Source organism: Medicago truncatula, chromosome 3 (assembly GCF_003473485.1).
Source record: "Medicago truncatula cultivar Jemalong A17 chromosome 3, MtrunA17r5.0-ANR, whole genome shotgun sequence".
Classification (NCBI taxonomy): domain Eukaryota; kingdom Viridiplantae; phylum Streptophyta; class Magnoliopsida; order Fabales; family Fabaceae; genus Medicago; species Medicago truncatula.
In genome coordinates, this window is record NC_053044.1 from 47,199,987 (window position 1) to 47,221,211 (window position 21,225).

At 31.3% G+C, this 21,225-nt stretch overlaps 1 protein-coding gene across 1 annotated transcript; it reads left to right on the forward strand.

Moving 5' to 3' along the window:
- Positions 1-2,737: 2,737 nt before the first annotated feature.
- LOC11428633 (U-box domain-containing protein 27) lies at positions 2,738-4,502 on the forward strand. Its single transcript, XM_003602516.4, has one exon. It carries the CDS (start codon positions 2,921-2,923, stop codon positions 4,178-4,180), a length of 1,260 nt encoding a protein of 419 aa, XP_003602564.1. The 5' UTR covers positions 2,738-2,920; the 3' UTR covers positions 4,181-4,502.
- Positions 4,503-21,225: the final 16,723 nt, after the last annotated feature.

Below are 21,225 nucleotides of genomic sequence, written 5' to 3' on the forward strand. Positions count from 1 at the left end.
ATAGCTTAGTTCTGTCCGATCCTCGGTCAAAGGGGGGACAGCTGATTTTAAATGCATAGACGTGGACGGGTGATATAAAACAGTGTGCTTGCTATTCTTAAAAAAAAAAAAAAAAATGTGCTTGCTACTTAGACTATGTTTGGCAAGAAAAAAAAATTGGGGATAATAAATGTCGTGTTATATAGTATATAAGCTAGCGTAAGAGTTTAAACTTTAAAGTGTTTGTAAAATTAGCAAGGAAAAATAAGGTTAATTTGTTGTAGCCTTGTAGGGTACGGGTACAATTGAAAGAGAGTAATTGGTGAGGTTAATTTTAATGTTCAATGTAATATCAACTAATTGGTAAGGTTTCTTGTTTACTTTCTCTTTTTGACGAGTGGTAAGGTTAATTTGATGAAATGAATAGTTTTTTTTTACCTGTTTTTTTTTTGACAAAAGTTTTTTTTACCTTTGTTGATAGTATTTTTTTAATATGTATAAAATAAGAAGAAAAAGTTACTTGTCAATTACATAGTCGATTGGTTAGAAATTCACATTTAAAGTGAATAAATAAAAAATCTAATTCAAAGTTGATCTTTGCATATTGTAAATTCATATCATGAAACAAAGTTGTTTTGGCTCCAGTGACAAGAAGCTTCTTCAAAGGACGTATCGGAGAATACCGGGTTCGATTCTCAGAGAAAACAACACTTAGTCAGTGTGTATGCCTCTACGCATGCCGAATTAGTCGCTCATCTTTAGTAGGTCGGAAATCGATGCAAAAGCAAAAATAAAATCATATCATTTATGTGTAGAAACAAACAAAAGTGTTGTTGTTTGAGAAAAGTTTACAAATTTATAACCTTCCAATAAAATTTGATAGTTCATAGTATACTTTTGCATAAACAAATGGTTTATGAGCTTAATATTGATTCATTTATCATGAATAAGTTGGGTATGTGAAATTCGAACCCGAATTCTTCCATATATTATACAACATTATATTACCATACAAATGTATAACTCTAAATTTTTAGAACGCAGCCATCTATTTTAATCTATTTATTTTTTTCTTTCAAACGTGACCAATCTAATGTTAATCACAATCCAAATTATATCATTTCTTCAGATACATGATTATCTTCTACACGAAGTGTAGATCAAAGTATCAAACTACCGTACCAAATACATAATTTCTGAATTGGATCCGTGTCACCCCACGTTCTCCTCATCATAGGCATTTACTGCCCGCTCCATCCAACACAAAAAATTCACTCCCTCTACACGTGCAACCCATTACAATCCAAACCATTCATCATGCTGAACCCAGTATCTAACGGCTATTATCTCTTAGACAATTGTCCAGTAAAAACGCACCCCACCATGTCCCCCTCCCCACCACAATTCCCTCGTTGACCAAAGACTGAAAACGCAATAAAACAACTACCCTCTCCTTTGGCAAATTTTACTTTTTAATTTCATTTAATAATTAATGGATATGGTTCATAACATGAACTACATTATACATACATCATTATTTGAATGAACTTCAAAAATAAAATTTGTTTATATTTTAAAATGGAGAGAGTATCATGCTATGCTAATGGTGTCTTTGGACAATGGTTAAGATACCAAAACAGAAAATTAAACATTAAAAATATATTCTTTTGACTTTTTATATATTGATCATAGAGTTTTCAATTCATTAACTATTATATTTGCTTTCTTAATTAGTGTTTCAAAGGTATTTTCCATAAAACAAGAATAACATGTATACCCAACGACTCTTCCATATAATGGATTGTTTTGATCTCTTTCAACTTAATTAGATAATTAAAATTCAATCTCGACAATACAATAACATAAAATCTTTTCGCAAGAGCTAAATCTTGTTATTAAGGCTCTGTTTGGTAAAAATAGCGGATAGCTAGCTGATAGCTTTTAGCTGATAAGCTAACTGAAGTGTTTGGTAAAAATAGCGGTTCAACTAGCTGATAAATGTAAAATGACATAAAGGGTATTCTTAATTCATAATAAAAATTATATCATTAATTTAAGTATTTGTAATTTTGTAAACTAATTTTTCTTTAAAAAAATATTTTAAATTGATTAATTTAATATATCCTATGTATTATAAATTAAATTAAATTTTATTCACTAAAATTTTATCTTATATTTATTATCATTTAAGTGTTTCCACTTTATAAAAAAAATAACATTTACCTCAAAAATAAAAAATAAATGTAGCACTAATAGAGTAATACTAATAACAGAGAATAAAGAAAATAACACTTACCTCAAAAAAAAAAAATAAATAACACTAATAGAATAATAATATTTTGTTTCGTAAAAAAAAACGAAGGTATATATTTTTTTCAAAAAAAAAAAAAAAAAGTCAGCTGATATATATACAAAAATTGGAATAAAGGGATAGTAATCTTTATTACGTAGCTTATTATAAAAATTATAATTGATAAAAATACAATTTAAATGAAATAATAAGGATAAAATTGGAAGAAAAAGTGAGAAACTATAAGCTATAATTCAAACGCTACTTGGAATAGCTTATAAGCTCGTGAAATAAGCTATAAACTCATGGTGAAAAACTGTTACCAAACAATTTTTTTTTTATCAAACGGATTTATAAGCTATAAGCTAAAAGCTCTTTTTTAGGGTTAATCAAACAGGCCCTAAATATGTTCGATTTAAGTGATTAATCTCTACGATTTCAATGGATCTATCCAACAAACAAAAATATTATAATGGAAAAGCAAATGGAGAAAGCATCTTACGTCACCCACCTTTGACTCTCCCCATCAATCTCTCTCTCTATATCCCCTTCCATTTCCACATAACTCACCTCAACTCTCCTCTTAGTCCTCTCAACTCAATATCACTTTTTGTTTTATTCCATTCTCTTTTTCCACTTTCATCCACCACCATGGTTAGAGAAAGAGTTGTTGATCTATGCATCACTGTTCCCACCTTCTTCAAATGCCCAATCTCACTCGACGTTATGAAATCCCCTGTTAGTCTCTGCACCGGTGTCACCTACGACCGTTCCAGCATCCAACGCTGGTTAGATGACGGTAACAACACGTGTCCCGCCACCATGCAAATACTTCCCACCAAAGATTTTGTACCTAACCGTACTCTACATAGTCTCATCCAGATCTGGACCGACTCTGTTCATCACCGGGTCGAACCGGTCGTTTCACCTTCAGTTCTTTCCAATCAACAACTCCTTCAAACCATCACCGACTTAGCCTCTTCCGGTTTAAACCGAACTTTAAACAGGTTCGGTTTAATCATGAAAGTCATTCATTTCGCTCAAGATTCCGATCAGAACAGAACGTTTCTCGCGAAATTAGACGGTTTTATTCCGTTAATGGTTAGTTTTCTTGATAATGTTGAGAATGTTGACAAAAGCATTGAATTTCTTGAACAGACTTTAACGGTGTTAGGTTTGATTCTGGAAAAAATTAAAGTTCGTGAAGGATTGAAGAACCTTGTGTTAAAAGGAAAGAACAAAAAATGCTTGGATTCAATGGTTCTCGTTTTACAAAAAGGAAGCAACAATTCAAGAATCGCAACCGCCAGGGTTTTGAAATTCATCGCTATAGACGCTGAATCAGAGCTCCTAATAGCTGAGAACGAAGCTTTGTTAACGGAATTGCTGAAATTATCTTCGCCGGAGAATGATTCGAAGCTGATTGAAAATTGCTTATCGTGCTTAATAGCAATCTCAAAACCGAAACGGAACAAACAGAAACTGGTGAAAATTGGAGTAATGAAGATTTTGTCAAAGTTACTTAAAGAGTCTAATACGAGCGTGACGGTGGTGGAGAAGGCGTTGAAGCTGGTTGAAACAGCGTCATCAACGAGTGAAGGGAGAAGAGAGATGTGTGAAGACGCGGCGTTTGTGGCGGCGATACTGAATAAGATTCGGAATGTATCGAACGTTGCGACGGAGCACGCAGTAACGACGCTGTGGAGTGTTTGTTATCTGTTTCGCGATCAAAAAGCACAAGAAGCGGTTACGATGGCAAATGGATTAACGAAGATATTGTTGCTAATACAGAGTAATTGTTCTCCACAAGTTCGCCAAATGTGTACGGATTTGCTTAAGATTTTTCGGGTTAATTCTAAATCGTGTCTTTCTTCTTATGATACCAAAACTTCACATATTATGCCTTTTTAATCTATTATGGAGATTGGAGATACTATATAGTTTACTATTTTTATTTTTCAAATATGGTGTAAATGGAAAGAAATTTTGTTAGTCAATAGACCCAAAAAATATAAAGAGCCAAATTACGAGATTGTTGAGCAAATGCATTGGTAAATTTTATTTAGCTAGTAGTTATATGCTTAAATCAAGTGTTTTGGAATTTTGTGGTTTAAGGGGCTTGTTAAATTTATTTTCAAATGATCAAGTGTGTCAAAACATGGGGAACATCATTATTGGATTGTACTACACCACTTGTTGAATTGATAAACAAGAAAGGAAACATTCCTTTGGATCTTGTTATAAGTCTTTCCCCTCCCGTTATGGATTATAGAACTTCTTTGTTCAAAAAGAGGATTATAGAGCTTCTCTTAATTGAATATGGAAAAAGAAAAGTATTAAAACCTATACAATGATTTTTTTTTAGCTAAAATACGTAATTTATTCTTTTAAGCTAATTTAATTGTATAAGATTAATTGTTTAAATTATTATTGTTATCTAAAATAAGTTCTTTGAGATATACTACACGTGTGTTTGATCGGGTTAGAAATACAAGATAAATCATTATATTACAAGTCAGCAACACGTGACAAACTTGTATGATATTGAATTATTTTTTATCATATATGATTTTTTGTGGATTAAAGTTTTTTTTTTATACAACTTGTACGTGAGACAAATAGTTATGTTGAAGCTTAGTAAAGAATAATAATTTTAGTTTTTGTCATGTCTATTATTTTTAATATGTCGTGTCTTTAACAAGTCAAACGTTATTCAATTGAAGTTGTCTTTTCTCTATTCTTCATTCCCATGTAGATCAAAAATATGCAAATTTGGTTATTTTGTTGACCTAGCAATAAATAATAAAAGGAGAAAAAAAGATAGCTAACCCCATTATGCTTTTTGCCACATAAATAAAAGGAAAATGTTGTAAAAGTTAAAAAAATTTATATTTTTAATATAAAATTTATCTATCATTTCTTTTTTTTAGTTCCTAAATAATGGTGAGTTTGTGATGGCTTAAACAAAGTGGAATTTTGCTAAAATGTCTTACCACCGAAAGTGACGCCAATGCATTACTTGATTCCATTAAGTTTCGGTCTAGGGTGTCACTCAGTTTAGCGTCTTATTAACTTTATTCCTCTTTGTATTGAACAACATTTAATTAACGAAGAATTAAATTTATTTTGGTAAAAAAAAAAAAATCTTAAAGATACTTGATAGTATTTTCCTCGAGAGAAAACATGGATTGTGGTTAAAACTATTTGTCGCTTTTGTTGGTGTGTGCTTCTTACCATGCTTTTAAAAATGTCCCCTTCATGTACTCCACCCGTTGACTCGATCGCAATGTTTACTGCAAGGATGCAGAAACCAAGCAAGTGTGTCATAAATACGATTGAGCCATGGCAATGTGTTGTCCATGGTAATGGTTGAGTAGAGTGCTACTCATGTAGTATCATGATATGTTGATAACCATTTAAGATTTCTGTTGGTACTCACTCAATACGTGTAATTAACAATTAAAATGTCTTTATATATCATCATTCATTAACTGCTATCATAAAACAAATTATCAGGTTGAATTCAAACTAACTTTTAAAGAAATAAATCTGAATCTCACTATGTATTCGTTTGGTAGAGTAAAGAACTTCAAAGCAGTTAGATAATTAATAGAGAAGAGTGTCGTTTACTACTATTTTTGACAAATAACAACGCGGTTTCTATTAATATTATTATGAATCTTATTTGGTGCTTACGTGAATGTACATTGAACTTGTTTGTAATTGCATCTTTAAGAATAGACTGACACCGAGATTCCGGAACTAGCTACCCAGGGAACCTACTGGATATCATTACATATAATTTTGTGTTTCCAATTTTTTTTACGTTCACATTTGATAAAGATTCATTACATATATATGAGTTCATTTTCCTTCAAAAACAAGTTCATTTGATAATCGTATTTTAAAAAAGTACAGTAGAATATATTAATTTTTATTGGAGGTCAATTTAAAATTAGTTCAAGGTACGTTTTCTATTTATTTTTTTCTTATCTAAAACTATACTTTGACCATACCACATTCATCTTCTGTGTTTGGATTCAATATATGCCGCAAAACGCTGAAAATAGAGTTACTTTGCTGACTGTAACGGGAAGCTTTCTCATTCAATTAAAAAATGGAAAGAATTGGAATCCTAATTAATTGAAAATGATAAACGGGTTATAAAAGGAAGATTCTACGGTACACCCTTAAATTAAAGTGTACAAGTACACCTATTTTATAAATCAATAAGTTATCGATCATTTTTATGTAATAAAGAGATATTTATCAACTTTTATATTTTAGAAAATATTATTTTATAAGAAAAAATGTCATTTCATCCTTTATAAGAATCTTACTAATTTTTTAACATTTTATCCAAAAAAAATAAACAATATTCACTATGGGTATTAAAAATTAAAAAAAAAATTGAATTTTAATTTGCCGACACTTTTGAGAAATAAAATATAATTATTATAATTGTAACCAATAGAAAATATATATATATATTTTTTAAATAACTCATTAAATTATTCATTTAACATATGAATGTACCGATACATTCAAATTTATTGAGTGTACCATAGAAATTGCCGTTATAAAAGGGTGGTGAGGATACATTATTATACTTCATAGGTTTGACCATTCCAATCCCTACGGCATACATGCAAATTGAATAGTTTTAGGGACCCTAAATAATGCCCACCTCATAGCATAAAATTTAAAATAATCAGATTTGTCAAATCTTAATAAAGTAATTAGCCGATCAATAATCTTGAGAAAGAGTGCGTATGTATATAGTATAGTATCAGGTGACCAATGATATTAATGAACATATGATGTGTGGAATAGCACAAGTAATGGTGGCATATATAAAAGAATTTTATCATATGAGGGGATCACATCAAAGCTTAGTGAGTTTAAAGAGAATGATAATTTGCAAACCTTTGTAGTGCACCCTAACTTTCATATTTCCCTACGTGCAAGCACTATTATTTTCGTAATAATTTACGTCCCTTACTTGTAATCTAAGGCTGCTTCCCGTATATCATATGATGGGTTACTAAGTTAAATGCTACTACCAGCTTCCACAACAATTTGCACGCATCATATCATATCATATAAATTATAATTACCTTTTGCCATCGCCAGAATTATTGGATTGAACAACCATCCACGTTAATTCATTCATTCGTGAGTAGTCTATCAATTTCAATTTTCAATAACCACAGTAGTAATTGTGAAAATAATGGATATACTCAATAACCACGGTATCTTCTATTTTTTTTATGATTAATGACACATAAATGTGAACTTCTACGGTACATTTACAAAGTGAGGTGTACCGGTACTTCTGCTTCATAATTTTATAAATTAAAGACCATTTTTTATGTAATAAATAACTATTTGTCAATATTTATATTTTATAGAACATCATTTCATAAGAAAAAATATCATTTCATTGTTTATAAGAATTATAATAATTTTTTTTACATATTATCATAAAAAATAATGAATGTTCTCGATTATGAGTGATAAAAATTCAAAAAATAATAATTTTATTTTGTTGACATTTTTTATGAATAAGATTTAGTTATTATAATTATAAATGATAAAAAAATAATATTTTTCCTCAAAAAACAACTTATTTAACTATTAATTTAAAGAGTGGGTGTACCGGTATACTCAAATATATTGAGTGTACCATAGAATTTGCCTACATAAATATCCTTAAGTGGCAATACACTCTTTGACATCCACGTAAAAATTTGACACGTCATCACGTGGATCTCACTAGAGCTGTCAAAACGGGCGGCCCGGCCCGTTTAGGCCCGGCCCGGCCGGGCCAAGGGCTTTTAAGGGCCGGGCTAAAAAGCCCGGTTTGAATATGGGCTGCAAAAAATGAGCCCGAGCCCGGCCCTATACGGGCTCCCGGGCTAACGGGCCAGCCCTGGCCCGTATTTTTTTCTTCCCTTTTCCATTCTTTTAAGTACGAAACATACATAAATATGCCGGGCTAACGGGCCAGCCCGGGCCCGTATCAGTTTTTTTTTTTTTCCTTCCCTTTCTTTAAGGATTGAACATAATAACTTAAATATACACAAATAGGTTAATAGTGAACAAAAGATAAATTAAGATTGATCCAAGATAATAACAATTATCCATAGTAACATTAAAAAAAAAAAAAAAAGTTGTATTTTTTGCGGGCTTCCGGGCAGCCCGGAGCCCGGACGGGCTAGCCCTAACGGGCCAAGGGCTTTTACGGGCCGGGCTAAAAAGCCCTCTTCAAATTTCGGGCTCCAATTATTCGGCCCAAGCCCTACATTTTATTCGGGCTTTCGGGCCGGCCCTTACGGCCCGGCCCATTTTGACAGCTCTAGATCTCACACAAACACAATTTCTCTTTCATCTCCTCTTCTTTCTTCCTAGTGCATGAGGTGTACAAGGGTGTATGACAACAAAGGGTGTTTATGTAACATTTTTCTTTTTTATATATCCACGGTATTTTCTTATTTTGCACGAGAGAATTTATTCCAATTCATGCTAACAAAATTACATATTCAAACCTAATTTAGTTTCTAACAAAAAACTAGTAACGTGCAATATGAAAAATATCAGGTATAAATTTAAAAATGTATCTAACTTATTTTACAAAATTGATCTATAAGATTAATACTATTTTAAAATTTCTCCAAATCTTATCAAATTTATAAAATTGAATTATATAATAAGAAGATGACTTCCTTAAAATAAAAAAATAAAAAAGATGACCGACTTCTTTTTTGTTTTTGAAGAAACTAAATTAGTCCATCAAAATTAATATAGAGGATCGAGCCTAAAATCTTGAAGAAACACACTCCAAAGTTTTAAATCAACACCATAAGATCAACCTAAACGAGTTAAGAAATGACTGTCTTTCTCTATTTAAAAAAACGAAAAGAATACATCATTGTTTATAAACTCTTCACTATTTTTTTTTTCATTGTGAGACTTGCATGTCATTAAAAATCAAATGATACCGCTTGTTCATGGATCGTGAACTACAATTATGTTTTTATTGAAATATGATATTCGGATTGACAATGAGATTAAGACAATTACAATGAGTCGATGTGATTTTGATTAAAGTTACAAAGAAAATAATTTTGCATAACTCACTGCAATTATCAAATAAAAATTAATAATTTTATTAACATGTTTCTAAGAAGAGTGTTTAATTATGAACATCCTGTAAAAATAAGGTTTAATAGCAGTTTTCGTCCTATAACTTTTACGAAGTTGCGATTTTGGCCCCCTAAGAAAAAAACTACAAAATCGCCCAATAAGTTTTGCAATTGTAGCAGTTTTGGCCCCCCAAGACCAATTTTTGGTAAAAAAATAATAACACGTGGCACCTCACTTAGGATGCCACGTCAGCGTAGACCGAGTCAAAATTGATCGTGGGGGCCAAAACTGCCATAAATGCAAAACTTAGGGGGCGGTTTTGTAGTTTTTTTTATAAGGGGCTAAAATTGCTATTAAGCCTAAAAATAAACTCTCATCTGACACTCCTCGCTTTCTTTATCTCTCTCCATCCCTTACCTATGACATTCACCACTCATCTCTCTTCCATCCCTATCTCCATGATAACATTTGGGTGTCTAAGAAACATTTTTTAAGGGTGTGTTTGGTTCGGAAGAGAAGCTGGAAAGAGAGAAATAGGTAAGAGAGAGTTTGTGAAGAGAGAAAGGGATGAGAAATAGAGAAGATTTGATGTATTGTTTGGTATAAGAGAAAGAAGAGAGAAATAGAAGAGAAAGAAATGTTATTATTTTTAAAAAAACAAAAATATCCTTGATAAGACAACATTATAATTTATGAATAATTAAAAAACCAATGGCATAATAGACTTTTTTGTCTTCTTCTCTCATTCTTCTTACTTTTGAAGAGAAACAAAAAAAGGTATGGAGCCCACCATTTATTCTTCTCTCTTCTCAATTTCTCTTCTTGCCAAACAAGAGAAATCTTCAAACCTCTCTCTCTCTCTCTCTCATACCAAACAAATGCTAAGAGTTAATATTTATACGGCTGTCAATAGTCTAGAAATTTTTTTTCGCCTATTTAGTGAAATGACAATATAAATTTATATAAACAAGAAACAAATTATTTTTACTTTAATTGAAAATCAAATTTCTTATAATGTCTTCACGAAAGAAAAACATAAAAAAGAAAATTACAATCAACGGCACCAAGTTCTTGCATAATCTGCAGCTAGGAGGCCAGGTAAGTCTGTCGGATGAGAGGTGTTAACTGTGAGATCCGAAGAGAAATAAGCTCTATGTTTTGCTAAATATTAAGCACAACTATTGTCTTCACGAAGGGTGTGCGCAATTGATATGATTCAGTCAAGGTCGAGGAGTCCTTGTTGTCTTGAATAAAGTAACATACTTATGGTATCTAGGTGTTGGCTCGTTGAGAATGTCAACATTGCGGAGAGAATCAGAATAACAAATAACACCTTAAAAATTCATCTCTCTAGCCAACGAAAGCCCCCGATGAATAACATGAAGCTTAGCAAGAAGGATATCAGTGGCGCCTGCAATGTATCCATGTCGGTAAAGAATGACACGGTTAGTAAGCCTCCGTACCATAACCTGCTCGGATGGGGTTGTCAAGACAGCTGCCATTAACATTGATAGGATTAAATGAGCTTCACTTAACTCATATATCCTGAAGACGTGTTACACACACTCATATATACATATTGAATTACATAATTGTTATATTACACCTAAATTAATTATGCTATCTCTTTTTTTTTTTTGACAATATGTTATCTCTTTTATAATTATTAGTATTTTTCTTAAGAAAAATAACGGATCGACCGTAACAATTTAATATTGACTTCTAAAGCAGCGAGAAGCTAATATAACGTCTCTTGATGCGTAAGATATCGAAAATTTCTCTTTAGGCACCTATCAATTATTCATAGACTCATAAAGCACACTGAATGATACTTAATGGCCTTTCGACGTCGAATGGTTATTAATTGCCGTTCTGTCTTTTTTAAGGATGTCTAAAGAGCAATTTCCTTACAAATCAGTTGGTATGTACGAGCCTTGGCCCATGACAAAGCCTGGAATTTACTGGGCTATTTTCGCTAACACAATTCTTAATTGAACGATCAAATACTACTAATTAACCCCTTAAAGAAAATACTACGATTTAATATAATCATAAATAAAAATTAGATGATTAATGATTAATTTTAGGATAATACTGCTTGGTACGAATCATTAACATACAAAACCAACTCCACCACAAAAAAAAAAAAAAACCAAAACAACTTAACACTATCCTTAAAAAAAAAAACAACTTAATACTACATCTGCTCTTGATTTCAATCAAATGTCATTATATTAGAAAAATGTTAATGAGTGTCCCTGAGACACTCTTCAAGATTTTAAATGATAATTTTTTTGAAGATTTGTGTAATCAATATATAGAAAATTGAAATATTTGACTTTTTAATAGAATAATTTATTCTTTTAGAATCCTTAAAGCGTATTATACTTAGAGCTGTCAATTGGACTAGTCCGACCCAACCCGCCTTGGTCCGACCCAACCCGCCTCGGCACAATTTATTCGAGGGGCCAACTCAAATAAATGGGCAAGAGAGGGTCGGCCCACTTGATTTATGGGCTACCAAAATTGTGCCTAGCCCAATTAGTAGTGGACTACATGGTCCGATGGGTCGGCCTACAAGCCCAGTGGCCCAGCCTAGGCCTACCCATGTAAAATACAGCCCGGTGGGTTGGCCCAAAAAGACAGGGTCATTTTTTCGTATCTTTTTAACGGCCCGGCCCACGCAAGGCCGATAGGCCGGTCGGGTATGCCTGAACCATTTTGACAGCTCTAATTAGACTATATTACTAAATACTCTTTTGCATCGTTTTCGTCACCCACATTAAATTGCATCGCTGTTGTCTAAGTACCATCCATCAAAACTATTAAATATACTAAAATTTAAAGAGTTTGTCTAACATGGGCAATATTGCACATGTTAAGACATCTAAAAGTAGTAATGTTTCACTGAAAATTACTTATTAAAATGTGTATACTCCCTTCGTTTCAAAATACATGTCCATTTTGGAGAAATTGGAGTAACCAAGAAACCAAATAAATTTTGTTATTTTTGATGAAATTATATGTGTGTTTTCTATAATACACTTAACCATTTATTATTTCATTCTATTTTTTCTCTCTCAACAATAAATATGCAAGAGTATTATTGACAAGACAATAATTAATGTTGCATTGAAACTTGAAAGTGACAAGTATTGAGAAACCAAATTATTCTAAAAAATGGACAAGTATTATAAGTTAAATATAAGTTAAGTACCCCATTCCATTTGTTTTTTTTTTTTTTTAATAAAGACCTCTTATAAGTTAAATACCTTCCTCTCAAAAAAAAAAAAAAAAAAGGCAAGTACCCCTTCTTACAAAAAATTGTAAAGTTTTAAAATCTTCACCAAGTAAAATTTTATTTGACTGGGTAAATACAATTTGATGTCTTTCAAATATAAGGTTTGTATATAGATTAGTCTTTTTTAGTTTTATAATATTGATTTTTATGTCGGTAAAAGAAAACAAGTTAGTTTAATGTCAAAACCCTAAAAATGTTACATGGTATTGCCCTCGCCAGATTTTCTTTTTGAGTCACTTTATTTTCAAGTAAGTTACCTACGTATATTTGCAATAGTATTTCTTGCATTGTTGAAAACCAAGCAGGGGTGTACATTCCACCCCCTTTCCCTCAATACAAAACAGAGGAGGCTATCAAGGGTCAAACCTTATCAGCTCATATAATCCATAACCTACCTCTCAAGTCTCAAGAAGCATACCAAAGTTGACCCCAATTGATACGTTTCTTGTGGCAAAGATACTGTGAGAGAGAATGTGGAGTATTGTATGCCACGCTTACAATTCAATACCCAAATATAGTATGTTAAGCTGGAGACCGACAAAGAGCCAAATGTACATATGGATATTCTAGTAAGATCATATTCATCTTAGCTAGCAATTGACTTTGGGTCACATATTTTTTTATATAGTGACTGATTGAATATATATACATCTCATTATCTCAGGTATTATTATGCTTTTCAAGCATATCACATCTTACTCTTAACGGTTTAATTTACTACTACACTCATTGTGTCGTAACAAAAAACATACTAGTACACTAGTACTATATTTGATTGATTGTATACAATATATATTACACTATATAGCTTATGTGTTTCAATGAGGATCCACTAGCTTGTTTTCTTTCTATATATTGATCATATCTCAAAAACTTAACAACAGTGTATGATTTGCCTTTTTTTCTTGTTCCAGATTTTGTTCTTTTTGATATAAACAACGACAAGAAACGACAGATGTGCAAGACAAAACAACACGTACCGGTTTGGAGAATTATTTCTTGACACAATTTTTTTCCTAATTTGACAGATATTGTGCACATCAATTTGAATGAGACGTGATGGATTTTTAGAACCTTTTAAACAGTCAATTCACATAATAAAAAAATGTATAGTACAATCTTAATAATTGTTGATTTGAATCATCAATGTTTTTTTTTTAGATATTAAATTGGAGCCACTTTCTCAATAGCGTGTTCTTCAAAGATCTAACCTCAGCCCTCTTTCACAAATGCAGCACAACCTAAATAAAATGGTCATTACTTTTCCTACCCCAAAAGTCTGCGTACTATTCGGATTCTAAAATCTAAAATATTTTAACGTGTTTTTGAAGATTTTAAGGATTTTTTATATATATTTTGGATTCTAAAATTCAAACTGCATAAGGCACGCGAGAACCTCATAAGATAAAAAAAAAAAAAAAGTCAACTAAAATAAGGGGACCATATTTATTGATATGCATATATTACAGGGCCAGCCCTGGCCAAGTGCAACAAGGCCCTTGGCACAGTGCCTCACACTTAGAGGGGTCTCCAAATTTTAAAAAAGGAAAAAAAACTTGTAGCTACGGACAAAATCCTTCACCAGATCACATTTTCCGTAGGTAAAAGTTTGGAAGACAACAATTTTACTATCAATTATGAATTGTCTATAAGTAAAAATCTATTTATTTGTAGGTAAAAGTCATGTTTGAACCATTGTTCATATATTTAATTACAATTTAATTATCTATCACTATAAATAATGTTGATTTTTTTTTTCAATTTTTTTTAAATAAAAATTGTCAAATCTTGTAATCGGACCTATGAATTATCGGGGACGACACAACACATATACACGTTACAAATTACAAGTAATTAATAGTAATTGTTTTTCTCTTATTGTTCATTTTAGTCCTATTATATTATATATAATGTCTTAAGATTTTGGTGGAGATATGATATTTCGGATCTTTTAATATTTTTGAATCATTAGATAGCTCATGGTTCCTCCCAACTGAGACTCCAATTTACAAGATTGCTACTCGAACAAGTTATCTGCTTATTAATAAACTATGAGTTATACTCAACAAACCTCAACCTCATAATTAAATTTAGACATGAGCCAAAATCCAAAAAGGATGTATGGCTATAATAGAGAGATGTATCTTCAACAACAATTGCATACAGTCTTAATTTATGGACCACACACAGGTTTTCTATAGAATAGACAACATATATGCACTTTTCATTAATAAATTAAAAAAAGTCCATAGTCATTTTTAAAATATGCATAAAAGATTAGTCTGATCTGCATATTACAAAAACCAAGATTATTATCAACAGTTTATGAGATAAGTATCAGCGATTTGGTAGGCAAAATCAATGTTCACATGCACTCTAATCAATCTCAGGTAGTAGATTAAGCAAAGAATTAAGTAGGAGAGGATCTTCGTATCTTCAGGATAGTCACAAATCTATTTGACCAATCAAAGCTATATGATTCTAGTGTGGAGCAATTCAACAACTTGGAATATTCATATTCATAAGGCTTAAAAAAATGTTATAGTACATGAGTTCCACTTCCACAATCTACATTGAGCTGAATGAAGGGAGAGATAATCAGACAGATAGGAGGAAAGTGAATGATTGGAGGCAGGTGAGATTGAATATATGGTCGTGTGCACTCCAAGTATGATTCTATTCTAACTAATGTTAATGTAATTAAAAAAATTCTACTGAAATCAGGGGGAGTCTCAATAATAAAACAATAGGGCATGTGGGTGGGGTCTAGATTTCGGTCACGTAATATATAATGATACTTGATTATGATAAAAAAAAAAAAAAAATTAATAATCATACAATACCCATAGATTTTGTAAGTTAGCAAGAATTTCTTTTATCATCCATACTGTTTTATTGTCCCTGTGTGAATTAGCATTATCTTCTTATGTCTACTTTTACTTCAAAAGTTTCATCCATTGTTGGTAAGTTAGAAAGAATTCCTTTTATCCTTCCAATTGATTTAATCACCCTATAATGACGTTTTAACTACAGTTGTTAAATCACTTTTTTATTTTATTAGTAATCTTATTCATACTAGTATGTAACTCAAATGATTCAATCTTTTACAAGCTGCTTACAACATTGGTTCCACCACTTTGCTATAGTAGTAACTAGTTCCTTAATTTAATACCTTTGTAGAAAAATCTAAATTTATGTACGCATGATATAACATAATATTTAATAATATTGTACTCCCACCTGTTCTATTTATAATAAACAAATGAGTCAACAAAAGTTAATGTATTTGATCTACATTATGAACCAAATACATCAACTTTGGTTGATAAATCTGTCTTTTATAAAAAGGACTAGAGAAAATATTATATAAAATTAATTAACATATATATATATATATATATATATATATATATATATATATAAATGAATATGGTTGACAAGAGAATAAATAAATAAATTTATTAAAAAAAAGGATAAAAAAATTAAACAACAAAAATATGAGGAAGAAATTAAACATAACAAGTCACATAACAAATAATATAGCCCAGTAAAAAAACAAAAGAAAATAATATAGTTTGGAAGTTTCAATAAATTAAACATCATTATGGCGGGAGTCAAGACAAAACATGAAATCATGAATGATTCTAAATGCAAAATTTGGTCACAGTACTGCTACACTCGTTTCATTCATAAGAAATTGTTATCAATCCGCCCCTTCATCCATCTATCTAAAGTGGTGTGGAGTTGGGGTGTTACCGACGGCTTAGCATAAAAGATTTTGATTGATGTCAATTCAGATTAGTAACTTTCATTCATTTTTTAAATCTTAAGATCTGTTGTTAAATCGTATTAAGATTGATTGATTGAAAAAGCCGAAACTTATCTTTGGATGGTTAGCTAGTTCTCCTAAAGTATGTCATGTCATATCTTTTGGCTTATTTTATTTCCCTCTTCAAGGCTTCCACATGTATTATTTCTTCTCTAGAATCTTTATTTAATCATTTTTTTCTAAGGAGGTGGTGGAGATACTAGGAAAATTTCTTGGACGATTGAGATACTATTTGTTTGGGGTAAAGATTTTGGAGGTTTAGGGGATGAAGGAGCTTAATATCACTCTTTTAGGGAAGTGATGTTGGAGGATGTTGGTGGACAAAGGGGGTTGTGGTATAAAGCACTAAAGGCGAAATATGGTGAGGAGGAGGAGCGCTTGAAGGAGGGTGGTAAATATGAGTTTGTTTGAAGGAAGGAGTTGACGAGGATCCGTAATGGTGTCGCGTATGGGGAGATAAGTTGGTTTAAAGATAATTTAAGGAGGGTGGTGGGTGATGGGGTTGATACAAACATTTGGTCAGATCCTTGGTTAGGGGGTATTTCTCTCAAAGAGCGGTTTAAGAGGTTGTTCGAATTGTCTGAGTGCCAGTGGACATCAGTGGCATATATGTTTTCTTTGGGTTGGGAAGAGGGAGAAGAGACTTGGAAATGATGGCAACTGTTGTTTGTTGTTTGCGTGGAAGGTGGAGTTGGTAGGAGAGTGTATAACTTTACTTAACAATGTTACTTTACAGGTTGGCAATGGTGGCCTTTGGCAATGACAATTAGATCCAGTTGTTGATTATTCGTTGACGAAATATATCTGATGCTAGTTAATTTTGTTCCTTATTTTCATCCACATGCTTCAGATTTACTTTGACATAAGGACGTTCCTTTGAAGGTATCTATGTTTATTTGACGTCTTCTGAGTAATCGGATTTCTACCAAGGATAACTTATTTATGTGAGACATCAGTGATCAAGAATCTCAACTTTGAATGAGTGAATGTGGTGCTACAAAATCAACTAATTACTTGTTTTTTTTATTGTAACTTCTTCAACATCGTTTGACAACATGTTCGTCATTGGATTAGTTATTTCAGACAATTTTATTCCGTTTGGCTATTTAACAGGCAGTTCAAAAGCTCGATGATCTATTATGTCTAAAATTTGGTTTTCATGTGTTTAGGTAATATGGAAAGAGAGGAATACTAGAATATTCAGTAAAAATGAAGATTATATTCTCTTGGGTTTCAAGTGTAAGTAATTACGTCCCACATCGATTATGAATGGATGAAACGATGGATATATAAGATAGGGAATCCATATACCTATTACCTTAAGGTTTTAGGTGGAGATGTGACTTCTAAGTCTCTTATTGATTCTGGACGTTTAACTCATTGCCGCTTTCATCATTTTCTGGACTCCCGAACGTAAGGCAACTCTTTTTTGTTTTTCTCCTTTTGATTCCCTTAATAACCATTTATAAGACTTTGATGTTTCCCTTAAGTATATCTCATACTAGGAGAAATGTTTATTATTGTTAACATATTCCATTTTGCTTTGGTAAAAAAAATTATATCACTCACACTTTTTGTTGATGGACAACATAGTTGTCACTTATTTTTTATTGTTTGATTCTACGACCCCAAGTGTACTATTTTCACTTTTTTGTGAAAGAAACCTTTCCATATGAAATTATTCCTATATATATATTTTCCCCCTCTCTCTCTAAATACACATGCTGACCAAAAGACAACAGTACACAACTATATATTAAAATTAGAACTTAGTAGATCAATTCCGACACTGCATTGGTACGTGTTTTCCGTTTGCAATTTGCAAAGGGATTGAAGCCGTGGGGGTTTATAAATCTTATTTGAGGTTAGCTTCAATACTTTCTGTTATGCCTTTTGATTTTCTCAATTTCTCAATTCTCTATTTTGTGAATACCAATTTTTATCTGTATATGTAAACTTCTGTAGTGCTTGGAAAACTTTCACATGCACTTTCTGTGCTTGTCTCCCCCTTACTGTGTTGATTCTTTGTTTGTTTTTCTCGGATTAAAGCAAATATGGAAAATAAAATCTTTATAATAGTGCAATCCACTATTTTCTAGAGCAGGATCACATGATATATCATGTTTCCTTCGTCATATTTTCCTTTAATTTCTAGCTTTGTGATGCAAACAAATTGCATTATTGTCAAGCAGAATGCGACCTAAGATAGTAGAAAAATCAAAAGTAGTGCTTGTCATTACCAAACACCAAATAATTCACATACGATATAGTAGTACTATAATTAGCGATTAAAATGTGCTATCACACACAGGTGGAATTATTCAATCCTCATTCTGTTATTTTTTAGTAAATTGTTTTGGGTTTTTAATACGCAAATGCGACATTGAGTTTGGTCAATTACAGTGTTTACAGGCTTTTTCACATTGTCAAGTCAGAATAAAAGTATGAAACATGTATGTGACAATTCTCATAGTAGTAATAGCCTGCAACTGGCGGCTGTGTTGGATAAATTTCTAGGTTAAGCATAAGCTGTTTTTCAAGTTTGGAAATCAATTTTGTTCTAAGAGTTGCAAATCTTGAAAAATTGAATGAAGATAGGAAGATCCATATTTTAGTCATTAATATTGAATTTTAAAATTTAACAAAGGGTTTTTCAATAATATTCAAATTGCAAACCCACAAACAAAATCATCATATTTTCATTCATTCAATGATTGAGATTCACAATTACATTATAAGCGGGTTGGATAGCTTATTTGGTTTGAGTTAAGGATTATGAAGTTGTAGGTCTTCAAATATGAAAGAATTAGTAAATATTAATCTAACAACTTAGTAAACTAATTATTAACATTTATCATTAAACAAAAATTACTTTAAGAAAAAATGTGTCCTTAAATATAAATCACTTACACGAGTAAACCATATTCATATTTTTCTCTTACCCCAAACTATTTATTATTCGCTATTTTTTGTTAATTTATTTAACTTATATTTCCTATGTCATTAATAAATGATGATTTTGTAAAGTAACTCATAATTTTTTATTCAATTTAAAATTAACTATATTAAAATGACCGAAAATATTAATAATTTGAAACGGAGAAAGTACATGATTGAGCATCCTTAGATGATGGGCCGAGTATTTCAGATTTGCTTTATTCTAATTTTGAAAATTAAGCGAAAAGTAAAAAAAATACTATGATTGATCGAAGATTATCCTCAATTGGTGATTGTCTTCTTTAATACTACTACCAATAACTAGTAATTAACAATATGCATACTATCCTTAAAAAAAAAAAAAAAATCCATACTTAGAGAGGCCGGTTGAACATGTGAATGATTAGCTAGCTAATACATTCTGTATGATTGTCAATTTGTCTAGCTGACATATAAGTGATCTATGTTAAACTTCCAACAACATTTTCCATGATATTTTTTGTTATTCATTTTAATTATTGGGAGCACATGATATTATACACATCACAACTTGGCATTTAACCAAACACGAGTGTAAGATTCTGAAACACATTCATTATATTATTATACTACAGCTATTGCATTCTTTTGTGGTTAGGGATACATTAAGCATATCATAATGAAGCCAATATTGTTTTAGAATTGAAAGGGGCTTCTCACAAAACACTCTTGTGCTACTGGCTCCACACTAATCGTTGAGGAATACACCAGCCACGGATATTTCTCTCTATCAAATTTAGTTAACCTTGTCCAATAGGATTATTTTGATACTCTATCAAAAAATATTATGTGGTCCCGTTTTATATACATAAATACAAGATACACAATAATTTTTGTCAAAAAAAAAAAAACACAAATAATTTTCGCCAAAAGCTAACATCTTATAGTTTATCATGATATATTATTGCATCATAAACAAGGTTTTTTTTTTAAGCATGCATCATAAACAAGAGATAACATTTTAAAAAAATATATAGGAATATGAATTTTCTAGCATTATTATTTTGGATTTAAGTTATATACACCAATAATGTAATTTTTATAGCGTCTAATCAAATCACTATAAGGTAACCTTTTTTTTTTTTTTTTGAAATATATTAGGTAACTTTTTAAGACTGTTCTATAAAATATACGCATGTATAGAGATATTTTACACTTAATAGGAATTTTTTTTTTTTAGGGAGAATAGTAAAGTTTTTATTGAGTATGGAATAGAAAATAATTTATTTATTTTGAAAATAAAAATAGCAAGACCTATAATTGTGGCGAGATATGGTGAATTGGAAAATGAAGGAAAAATCAACGGGTGTAAATGGGGAAAGAAAAGGGTGATCGAACGTGTGGACAGCTGAGGCAAATTTTGGAAGGTTCGATCCATGCTAAAATGCTGATAATGATTTATACTATGATCCATCTTATCACTTATTATTTCCACTGAGTTTTTTTTTTCTTCAATTATTATTATTTCCATTGAGTTTTTTTTTTTTTTTTTTCTCTCTCTAAATTACCATCTTGAATTCCAATTAAGTGAGAAGAGGATATTTTCTTCGGTGTTTGAAATTGAATGGACTAACTTACACGGGTCCCCTATTTACCTGCCTTGGTTGGGTTGCACTTGAATCAACTGGGTCACGTGAGTTTCTAGTTATGACTTGTAGTTGAAAAATCCACTCAAAAGGACAAGCTCAATTTAAAAGAAGTTTC